This window comes from Schistocerca nitens, chromosome 5 (assembly GCF_023898315.1).
Source record: "Schistocerca nitens isolate TAMUIC-IGC-003100 chromosome 5, iqSchNite1.1, whole genome shotgun sequence".
Taxonomy (NCBI): domain Eukaryota; kingdom Metazoa; phylum Arthropoda; class Insecta; order Orthoptera; family Acrididae; genus Schistocerca; species Schistocerca nitens.
The window spans coordinates 296,781,488-296,793,760 of NC_064618.1; the positions used below are offsets into that span (position 1 = coordinate 296,781,488).

A 12,273-nucleotide genomic window follows, 5' to 3' on the forward strand; every position below is an offset into this window, starting at 1 on the left:
TGAAAACATCGCTACTTATGTGGCGGAATGTGGGCAATAAACAAGCATCAGAGAAACATGTTGCTTACACTAGAGAAGTTGTGGCCTCTTCTGGCTGAACCGTGCACCATGAAACGTCCCCTTAGAAAAATTGTACATGACTGTGCTTAAACTGACACACAATATTTTTTTAGCGCAACGCAATCTGACTTTCAATGATCCCTACAAAAGAATGGCCCTGACTAAGTTAACCTATACGGTTCACAAATCACTTACCTCACAAAAATCTTCGTTACTCGAACTACTGCAATACCGCGAGCGCCAATACTGCCAGCTAAATAAAAGATTCAAACTACTGAAGGCACTAACTACTGATAGGCATAGTTAGCAAATGAAAGATTTTCATAGAGAACAAACAATGTATTTACCTTAATAGTGTTCAAAAGTGATAATATATCTATCAGTCCATGATATCCAATATTACAAATTTACTCTTTCTGATGGACACACGTCCAGATCGTCCGCTCCCAAAATTCCGCCATCTCTCTCCCCACATCCACCAGTGCTGGCGGCTCACCTCCAACTGCGCAACGCTACGCGCTGTTAACAGCCAACTGCCCAACACTACAATCGAATTTCAACAATGCAAACCAGCCACAGACTGCACACAGCACAGCCAGTGATTTTCATATAGAGCGCTACGTGGCGTTACCAATATAAAAAGAAACAGCCTACTTGCAACCATACAGCACCATAATAGAGGCTACGGCGTCGATAAATCAGTAGAAGATACCACAGAGATGAAACGCTTAAAATGGTACGGACCTCTCGAAAGAATGGAGGATAGCCGATGGCCAAAGAAAGTGGAACATACAGAGTGGAGAAAAATTGTGTCACAAAATTTTAACCCTGGATAGCTGATGCCAGTAGGAACCAAATTACTAATGTTGTGTAGGTCGACAACCCACCATTTTTAAACTACGGAAACTTGGCTCCACGTGCTACGATTGGCCGCAGGATTGCCCTGTTGCCGGATGCTCTGGATGCTTTGCCTGCTGGAGATAGCTCTTTGGTAGCGCGCCAGTCTTCTTCCACTCTGGGGACCTGGGGGCGAATCCGCCAGGGCCCGACGTCTCTGATATGAGGTAGAGACAAACAGCGAGAGCTATTCGACATGTGTGTGCATCACGTTGGGGCAGTTGCACTGAGCTTTGGACGACACTTTTGATGCGAAAGCAATAGGCCTGTCTTTATCACCAAACCTGAGCGAAAGCACTGCACCGATTCCATAAGAGGAAGCGTCAACTTGCAAAAGAACTGGTTTGTCAGGATCAAAGTGAACCATGCATCGATCACTAAGCAACGCATCTTTAAGCTTTTGAAACGCTTCTTGGCACTCATCTGTCCAAACAAAGGGAACTTTCTTGCGACGCAAGGGATGCAATGGAGCAGCGATTTGTGCAGCATTCGATATGAATCGAATATAATAGTTCATTTTCCCCAAGAGTGAATGCAATTCTGTGACATTGCGAGGAACTGGCAGGTGACGAATGGCTAACAAATGTGACTAAAGAGTATGTACACCTTGGCTGTTTATGACATGACCAAGATACTGCAACTCAGGTTTAAAAAAAATCACGCTTGTTCAGTCTACACTTTATCCATGCATCAGACAACACACGAAACAAAGAAAGCAAATTCGCAATGTGTTCTTCAGATGTACGACCTGCTACGACAATATCGTCCAAATAGTTTGAACAGTTTGGTACTTGAGCAGTCAGGTGTTCCAAATAACGTTGGAAAATGGCGGGTGCGGAAGGACTGTCAAAATGCAAACGCAAATATTTAAACAAGTCAAAATTAGTGTTCACAACACACAAGGTTTGAGATTCTTCATTTCGTGGTATTTGAAGATATGCGTCACGCAAATCAATTTTTGAATAGTAGCAACCACCGCCTAATCTGTCCATGAGATCCTCTAGGCATGGCAGTGGGTAAGTATGAATCACAGTGTTGGTTAAAGTCAACACAGAGGCGAACGCGACCTGAAGGTTTGGGGAGCAAAACTGGTGGAATTGCCGACTGACTAGCTTGTATGGTAGCAATAGCTCCGCTGTCTTGCAATTCTTAATGTTCAGCAGCCACATAGTCCTGTAATGCAATCGGAACAGTTCTGGCCAGCCAAAATTTTGGCTGAGCATTGTCTTTCATAGTAATATGTGCAACAAAATTGTTAGCCTTGCCTAAACCTACAGAAAAGAGTTCAGGGGATTCTTTAAGCAAGTTAGCTACACTATCTGTGACACTGAATGCAATCACTGACAACACATTGTCCTGCATTTGAAAGCCAAACAAATCAAACGAATCAAGGCCAAACATGTTCTCACAATCGCAAAGGGTGACACACAAAATAATCAGTCTTCTTCAGAAAAGACAAACACAAGTCTGTGCTACGTAGAGATTGTTAATGAAGAGGCTACCACGTGTCGGTTAACAAAGCGGCTAACGTTGAAGCTGCTATCGAAATGGGCTGCCAACAGTCGGGCGCAGCGCTTGTATCCTCTTCACCTAAGGGCCACTGCTGCCGCGTTATCATCCTGTAGGGAGGTCGGTCAGCGTGCGATTGGCTCACCTCTTCTCACAGCCTTCTCTTCTCTGTCGTTCCCGACTGGCGTGCCGGCGCCGACTTTACGCCGTAACATAGTAGGCCTTCACAAGTGCTGTACACTGAGACCCGCTGTACGTGGCATTTTCACATGCAAATGACCAACAGCAACAAGGTGCGTGCACAGACACAAACTAATTCCCATCGTGCCCCGTGGCCCACCGTGCAGTTTCGACGTCCTAACGCAAACCGTTCAGAAGTTATGACGATTTTATTTAAAATTGTTCAATAATAGTCACCCTGCAGCTAACAAGGTGGTGCTGTCATAACGCACTGGACTCGTATTTGGAAAGACAATGATTCAAACCCTCATCCAACAATCCAGAGTCAAGTTTCCCGTAATTCCCCTAAATCGCTTAAGGTGAACGCCAGGATGTTCCTTGAAAGGGTATGCCCAATTCCCATCTCTATCATTTCTCAAAGTGAGCTTGTGCTCCATCTCTAATAACACTATCTTGGAGGAGACGTTGAACTCTTAATCTTGCTTGGAGTAGTGTTGAAATGGCGTGTTCCCACAGCGGCGCTGACATACCTGATGAGTGGCATGATCTCTGGCTGGGTGTCGCCCATCCTGCCGCGCCTCCAGGAGCCGGGGTCATGGCTGCCACTGACAGCAGACGAGGCTTCCTGGATAGTCTCCAGCCTGACCATCTCGTGTGTGCTGCCCATCATAGGCGTGCCAATTATCGTCGACATCGTCGGTCGCAAGGTGCTGTTCATCGCATCTGGACTGCCAGTGTTTGCTGCCTGGCTCATGGTTTGTACTACATTTAATACCTCCTTTTCTTGAGAGGGACTGAGGTAGGAGTGCATGTTTTAACAAGAATATTCCTTGTGGAGTTTAATTGCACATAAAATTGTAGTGTAGAGGAATAAACTAAAAAAACAGCTTACTTACATTTCAGTTCATTTTGAATAATTCCATGTTATGAAGTGAAGAAACTTCTGCTGATATTTTACTGGAAGTTAGATTTTGCGTAATAAATGTAACAGGATTGTAAGCAAAAGTTTTTCCACGTGTAGTAATGCATGTACAGAACGTTCTTCTTAGCTTGAATAAGTCTGATATGTATTTTGTTGCCTGATCAATATTATTGTCGTGCTAGAGCTCGGAACCAGATATCTTCACTTTATCTCTGATGCTTCATCAGGCAAATGCTTTTTGAAAACCAACTCAGTTTGTAATCTTGTACATGAAAATTACATAAGGAAATCATCTGCATCGAAATATTGAAAGAATAAGAACAGTATCACAAATGTTAAACTGGCAAAGAAAAATAGTAACTGAGACCCGTAGTCCATTTGACATACTTAATTACTTAATCACTCAGAAGAAATAAGTCCAATAATTAAAAAATATGAATAATCTTCATAAAAGATGCTGTGATGCGCTTATGCTGCCTTGGCATTGCTTATATGGTTTTAATAACAGAATGCTTAAGCTCTGGAAGTGCTGGTTCACAAGAATTTCTCTCTCTCTTACACAGTGTTGCTCTGATCACTCCACAGTTAACAAATGTGTAATGCTGAGGTGCTCGATTTAAAATTTTTGGCCAAAATTGGCAATATGAATGATTGGAAGCAGCAAACTGAATATAGTGAATCAGATTTCTGCGCAACATTTCTCAGTCCATAGCGCTCCACCGCTCTGCATGGTGGGCGAGGTGGCTTCTGTTGGACCTCGGAGATGAACGAATAACTCACCAACTATTTCCTCTTAGAGTTTACGGCTGAAGCGACTGCCAAGGTAACCTCACCACCATGTAGCATTCTTTCATCAAAGAATTTGGTACGCCAACTATCTATTTGCCAAAAGTTCAGAAAGGGAGAAATTTATCAAGTACCAATTTGCTCACGATGGAAAAATGTAAGAGGTGATGAAAAGAGAAGAGGTAAGTAGACTCCCTTCAATATGAAATTGCAGACTGAATATTTAAGTCAGCTCATGATACGTGGTCAATAGTTCATTTTAAAGTACAGGGCCCACCATACACAGCACTTCGATCACAGACCTGTTCTAATATTACATTGCTGATGTGTCACAAGAGTCCACATAGTCATTCTATAAAACTGCATAGTGATACCACATCACCTACCTGACCTCCATTTAGACCTAGACTCATATAAGGGAATTTTAGTCTGATCTGCAGTATCTGCTTCATAAACTCCAATCAAAAAGTAATGTAGGCTGTTAAGGAGTGGCTATGCGTGTGTGGTGTGTTATTCAGTGCTGCATAACGTTTACCTCAGTTCTTTCATTCTGAAACACAAAAATTATTTGCCATTCTTTTGATGGGCTTGGATGAACCGCAAAATGCATGCACTTTCAGTAGTTGTCCCACATAGCAGAAGAGTGGGTTTTAAAAAAGAATCCAGTTAGTGTGGGAATATGGCAAAGATCTGTCTTTTCCTATACTATAAAAATAAACGGTGCTACACTAATATAAGTCCAGTTTAAGGAGGAGCAGAAATCTTTATTTGCTTACGGGTTGCAAATGGGAAAATAAAATATTAAAGTCAGTCTTCCGCATTTATCTCCCTGCTCAACTAATTCAAGTCATCAAAATACTTTAACCCAAAAGAATTTTGAAATATCCTTTTTTCATTACTTAAAATCTATGAAATTGTAGTACAGAAGAAGAGTCGTAAAAAATATAGAATTGCTTTCGAAATAGTCACTGGAAATTAGAAGAAAGTCTCATATACAGTTGAAATAGAATGATGTCGTTCTCCTAGAACTATTACAGCCTTTTTGTATCACTACTGTTGGAACCTGACGTTAGTGTGGAGTGGGGACATCTGAATTGTTGAATAATACGTAAATTTCCAGAAGGAAGAAAAGTGGCAAGAGATATCCACAGCGTAGTATTAGCGGTCATCAAGAACTGGAAATGCCAATAAGTCAGTAGCACTCAAGTTAAAGTCTTCCAGGATCAGACAAGTGTAGTATCTGTTGTAGTTTCATTAGTTAAGATATAATTTGGCCTCCATTACCTGGCACTTTGGCGACTGTTAAGAAGCCACCGACTAACCGATAAAGTTAGTTACTAATCCAAAGAATAGAAATAATGCACCTGACAACTTGTGAGTTCCCCACTATCTGTCTCTGTATGAAACTTAGCCCCATTCTATAAAAACGTTTATGTATTGCCAACACTATGTACCCATAAACTGTTAGCCTACTTAAAACTGTTGCTGAACTTTGACTAAACACAACCTGATTTGAGAATGATACTTTAGAGAGATTGAGTGGGTAAGATACAAATGTGAACATCACCAGCCCAAAAACAAATGTATATTCAATGTGCCCTTTGTCCGAAACCAGTCCGATTGGGCCATACATCTGTACCAAGTTTATTGCTTCAAAATATCATTCCTGCCTTATTCCTGAATTTTGACGATTCCTTCAGGGATATCCTGCATAAAATAATGCTCGACAGAAACTCTGTTTTTGTAATATGAAGATGGCTCGTCCGGTTGGCCGTGCAGTCTAACGCACGGCTTTCTGGGCGGGAAGGAGCGCCTGGTCCCCGGCACGAATCCGCCCGGCGGATTAGTGTCGAGGTCCGGTGAACCGGCCAGTCCGTGGATGGTTTTTAGGCGGTCTTCCATCTGCCTTGGCGAATGCGGGCTGGTTCCCCCTATTCCGCCTCAGTTACACTATGTCGGCGATTGCTGCGCAAACAGGTTCTCCACATACGCGTACACCACCATTACTCTACCACGCAAACATAGGGGTTACACTCGTCTGGTGTGAGACGTTCCCTGGGGGGTCCACCAGGGACGGAACCGCTCAATAACCCTGGGTTTGGTGTGGGGCGGCGGAGGGGTGAAGTGGACTGCGGTAGTCGTCGTGGGGTTTTGGACCACTGCGGCTGCGGCGGGGACGGAGCCTCTCCATCGTTTCTATGTCCCCGGTTAACATACAATACAATTCATACAATATGAAGATACCAGGTCCAATAAAGTCTGGCACAATCGTCCTTCCAACTTGGGGACAGGAGCAAGCAGCATGGCAAAAGGTAACAGAAATGTGCTGAAAGGTGCTGTCGGCCGACAGGTGCTGTTCGCTGACTCGGCGGCCATGCTGATAGCATCGCGGCTGGTGGCTGGTCTAGGCATCGGCGCCGGCACCTGCCTGTTACCGATGTACGTGGGGGAGGTGGCGGAGGCCAAGGTGCGGGGTATGCTGGGCACCGTCTTCCAGTTCGCCATGAGTGCGGGCGGGCTCGTCTCGTACTGCATGGGGCCCTACATGTCCTACTCGGCCGTGGCCATCGTGTCGGCTGCAGTACCTGTCATCTTCATGCTGGGCTTCCTCTGGATGCCCGAGTCACCATACTTCTTGGCTCTGCGTGGCAGGGACAAGGATGCAGAAAGGGCCTTGAGACAGTTGCGAGGTGCCTTGACTGAGGAAGCCATCCAGGAGGAGCTCGGCATTATTCACAAGTACGTCAAGGAGCAGCGAGGTGAGTGGGTGCAGATTACTTTGCATCTCACGTCAGATAGCTGTACTTATAAGGGACATCTTGTTTCATAGTACAGAATAATGTGACGCCACTGGGTAAATACACGACGAGGACTATTCAGAAAACAATTTTCCCCCACCAGCAGAATGTGTTGTTTTGAGTTCCAGAGACTGTTTTGATACAGTTCTCCACACTTGTCCATCCTGTGCTAGCCTCCTCTTCTCTGCTTAATTATTGCAACCTACACGTACTTAAACCTGTTTATTGTAGTCCAGACTTAATCTCACTCCGTAAATTTTATTTTCCGCCCATCTCTCTCTCTCTCTCTCTCTCTCTCTCATTCTCTCTCTCTCTCTCTCTCTCCTACACACACACACACACACACACACACACACTTATCTCCGTTTCCAAATAGAAGATTCCTTGATACCTTTGGATGCATTCTATCAACTGACCCCTTCTTTTACACTACTAGCCATTAAAATTGATACACCAAGAAGAAATGCAGATGATAAACGGCTATTCATTGGACAAATATATTATACTACAACTGACATGTGATTACATTTACACGCAATTTGGGTGCATAGATCTTGAGAAATCAATACCCAGAACAATCACCTCTGGCCGTAATAACGGCCTTGATACGCCTGGGCATTGAGTCAGACAGAGCTTGGATGGTGTGTACAGGTACAGCTGCCCATGCAGCTTCAACACAATACCACAGTTCATCAAGAGTAGTGACTGGCGTATTGTGACGAGCCAGTTGCTCGGCCACCATTGACCAGACGTTTTCAGTTGATGAAAAATTTGTAGAATGTGCTGGCCAGGGCAGCAGTCGAACATTTTCTGTATCCAGAAAGGCCCGTACAGGACCTGCAACATGCGGACGTGCATTATTCTGCTGAAATGTAGGGTTTCGCAGGGATCGAATGAAGGGTAGAGCCATGGGTCGTAACACATCTGAAATGTAACGTCCACTGTTCACAGTGCCGTCAATGCGAACGAGAGGTGACCGAGACGTGTAACCAATGGCACCCGATACCATCACTCCGGGTGATACGCCAGTATGGCGATGACGAATACACGCTTCCAATGTGCGTTCACCGCGATGTTGCCAAACAGGGATGCGACCATCATGATGCTGTAAACAGAGCCTGGATTCATCCGAAAAAATGACGTTTTGCCATTCGTGCACCCAGGTCCGTCGTTGAGTACATCATCGCAGGCCCTCCTGACTGTGATGCAGCGTCAAGGGTAACCGCGGCCATGGTCTCCGAGCTGATAGTCCATGCTGCTGCAAACGTCGTCGAACTGTTCGTGCAGATGGTTGTTGTCTTGCAAACGTCCCCATCTGCTGACTCAGTGATCGAGACGTGGCTGCACTATCCGTTACAGCCATGCGGATAAGATGCCTGTCATCTCGACTGCTAGTGATACGAGGCCGTTGGGATCCAGTAGGCGTTCCGTACTACCCTCCTGAACCCACCGATTCCATATTCTGCTAACAGTCATTGGATCTCAACCGACACGAGCAGCAATGTCCCGATACGACAAACCGCAATCGCGATAGGCTACAATTCGACCTTTATCAAAGTCGGAAACGTGATGGTACGCATTTCTCCTCCTTAGACGAGGCATCACAACAACGTTTCACCAGGCAACGCCGGTCAACTGCTGTTTGTGTATGAGAAATCGGTTGGAAAATTTCCTCATGTCAGCACGTTGTAGGTGTCGCCACCGGCGCCAACCTTCTGTGAATGCTCTGAAAAGCTGATAATTTGTATATCACAGCATCTTCTTCCTGTCGGGTAAATTGCGAGTCTGTAGCACGTCATCTTCGTGATGTAGCAATTTTAATCGCCAGTAGTTATTTGGAATTACGTTCAATGTACGTTTAAATTTATCTTTAAAAACCAGAATAGAATTAATATTATCAACGTCTACGTTGTTCCTATTACTTTGTGTAGACAAAAATTGTCTCACTCTAGCCCTTCGTCTTTCAGTTCGACAGGTTAGCGTTCTTCTTCGAGGCATACTTAAAACAGATATAGTTTCTGTATAATAAGGGAAGTCGTAGCTATTCACAATGAAGACGCTGACTTCAAATTTTGTGGCGAGGGCGGCAAGCGAACACAAAGTTGGTTCTGTTTACTCTTAGACGAAAGAAAGTGAAAAAACGAAGCTAATAAACAGCGTTTGTTGCTCCAGACGGCATCGTTTTCCACTATTGCCAGCATCAACGAAGTCGTAGCTGTGGCAGTTTAGCTGCTCGGTATGCGTGTGCTGCTGCAAATGAACCATCTGCAAAATTTAATCATGAATGTCCCTAGAATGCGATTACACGAACCGTTGTTACTTTCTTGTCTCATTTCTACCACAACACCTGATAGGTACTTGTGGTACAACTTGCTACCATTGTTAGCAATGTGAGAGACAGAGGAAAACTTATGCGTGTCTGTATACATCCTTTTACCTCTTTTAATGACTATGTACACACATGATTTTTTTGTGCACGTCTATGGCAAACAATCTCTGAATTATACAAGTTTCATATTTCTCCTTGTATAACTAATTTTAAACATCGGTAATTCAGTTTTCGAAGTTCACGTATTAAAAATATTATCGTTCAATCAAACAGTTGCATTATTATTATGAATGTCCACATCCCCATTAATTTCTCTACTCAAAAATTGTCTCTGTCTATTTCTGCGTCTTCCGCTCGGCCAGTTATCGTTCTTCTTCTTGGCAAAGTCTAAAACAAACATGGTTTCCGTATAATAAGAGAAGTCGGAAGCCATAATTATTCAAAATAAAGAAATAAAAAATTAGAAACTTACTTGAAATTTTATGGTAACGGCAGCAAATGACCACAAAGTTACTCTTACAGAAAATTAAGCAAAGTAACGATTCCAATACACAGACTTTGTTACTATGATATTCTTATTTCCACTGCTGACAACTTCATCGACCTAGCAGTTATTGCACTGTCGCTAGCCGGTATGCGTGTATTACTGCAAATAAACCACATAAACATGAAAGTCCCTAGATTGAAATTTCAAGAAACGCTGTTACTTTCATGTCTCATTTCTGCCATAGCATCTGATCGGTACGCCCGAGAGATTTTGGTAGCACTCCAATCTTCGATGCTCACTTACTGGCGATTTTAGTGCGTGATAGGGAAGGTGTCATCAGAGTTACTAATATGACACCATCCCCTTCATTTCTGCACTCTTAATGACTACGTACATATACACTTTTTTTCTTTGTGCACATCTATGGCAAAGTATCTTTGAAATTATGTAAGTTTCGTTGGCCTCCTTGTATAATCAATATTAAAAACTGTCACTTTAACTTTTGTGCTCACGTATTAATATTATGATTTCGGTATCTATACTAATGTACACTCCTGGAAATTGAAATAAGAACACCGTGAATTCATTGTCCCAGGAAGGGGAAACTTTATTGACACATTCCTGGGGTCAGATACAGCACATGATCACACTGACAGAACCACAGGCACATAGACACAGGCAACAGAGCATACACAATGTCGGCACTAGTACAGTGTATATCCACTTTTCGCAGCAATGCAGGCTGCTATTCTCCCATGGAGACGATCGTAGAGATGCTGGATGTAGTCCTGTGGAACGGCTTGCCATGCCATTTCCACCTGGCGCCTCAGTTGGACCAGCGTTCGTGCTGGACGTGCAGACCGCGTGAGACGACGCTTCATCCAGTCCCAAACATGCTCAATGGGGGACAGATCCGGAGATCTTGCTGGCCAGGCTAGTTGACTTACACCTTCTAGAGCACGTTGGGTGGCACGGGATACATGCAGACGTGCATTGTCCTGTTGGAACAGCAAGTTCCCTTGCCGGTCTAGGAATGGTAGAACGATGGGTTCGATGACGGTTTGGATGTACCGTGCACTATTCAGTGTCCCCTCGACGATCACCAGTGGTGTACGGCCAGTGTAGGAGATCGCTCCCCACACCATGACGCCGGGTGTTGGCCCTGTGTGCCTCGGTCGTATGCAGTCCTGATTGTGGCGCTCACCTGCACGGCGCCAAACACGCATACGACCATCATTGGCACCAAGGCAGAAGCGACTCTCATCGCTGAAGACGACACGTCTCCATTCGTCCCTCCATTCACGCCTGTCGCGCCACCACTGGAGGCGGGCTGCACGATGTTGGGGCGTGAGCGGAAGACGGCCTAACGGTGTGCGGGACCGTAGCCCAGCTTCATGGAGACGGTTGCGAATGGTCCTCGCCGATACCCCAGGAGCAACAGTGTCCCTAATTTGCTGGGAAGTGGCGGTGCGGTCCCCTACGGCACTGCGTAGGATCCTACGGTCTTGGCGTGCATCCGTGCGTCGCTGCGGTCCGGTCCCAGGTCGACGGGCACGTGCACCTTCCGCCGACCACTGGCGACAACATCGATGTACTGTGGAGACCTCACGCCCCACGTGTTGAGCAATCCGGCGGTACGTCCACCCGGCCTCCCGCATGCCCACTATACGCCCTCGCTCAAAGTCCGTCAACTGCACATACGGTTCACGTCCACGCTGTCGCGGCATGCTACCAGTGTTAAAGACTGCGATGGAGCTCCGTATGCCACGGCAAACTAGCTGACACTGACGGCGGCGGTGCACAAATGCTGCGCAGCTAGCGCCATTCGACGGCCAACACCGCGGTTCCTGGTGTGTCCGCTGTGCCGTGCGTGTGATCATTGCTTGTACAGCCCTCTCGCAGTGTCCGGAGCAAGTATGGTGGGTCTGACACACCGGTGTCAATGTGTTCTTTTTTCCATTTCCAGGAGTGTATTTCGATTCGCTGCTTCTGGATTGTTTACAACAATTGCCTAGCAACTGGTTCAAATTCTGGAAACAGCAATGATGGGTCTCCAAAAAATGCTTATATGTGAACAAAAAATAGATTTCATAGCAATACACAAAACTGACGTCAGTGGGATGATATGTACAAGGCTTTGTGAATCTGTCCCACGATCTTTTTTCAAGAGCTGGAATGATCTATTCCTTTTCCTAGACACGAGAGATCTTCAGCTGTTGCAGCTCATTTTTAATCTCTTCGCTTTCATAAATACGATCCCTTTAAAATTAAAAAGCAATGACAATTCTTTTTGCAGCTCAAGTAG

The 12,273-nt window shown here is 45.0% G+C and overlaps 1 protein-coding gene across 1 annotated transcript in view; it reads left to right on the top strand.

Annotated features, from left to right (window-relative positions):
* The window catches only part of LOC126260414 (facilitated trehalose transporter Tret1-like), a 149,335-nt gene that overhangs the window by 98,707 nt on the left and 38,355 nt on the right, over positions 1–12,273 (top strand). The window contains exons 3-4 of the mRNA XM_049957743.1: positions 3,163–3,401; positions 6,705–7,113. Of these exons, the coding sequence (XP_049813700.1) occupies positions 3,163–3,401; positions 6,705–7,113 (648 nt within the window). The remainder of the gene's footprint in view (positions 1–3,162; positions 3,402–6,704; positions 7,114–12,273) is intronic.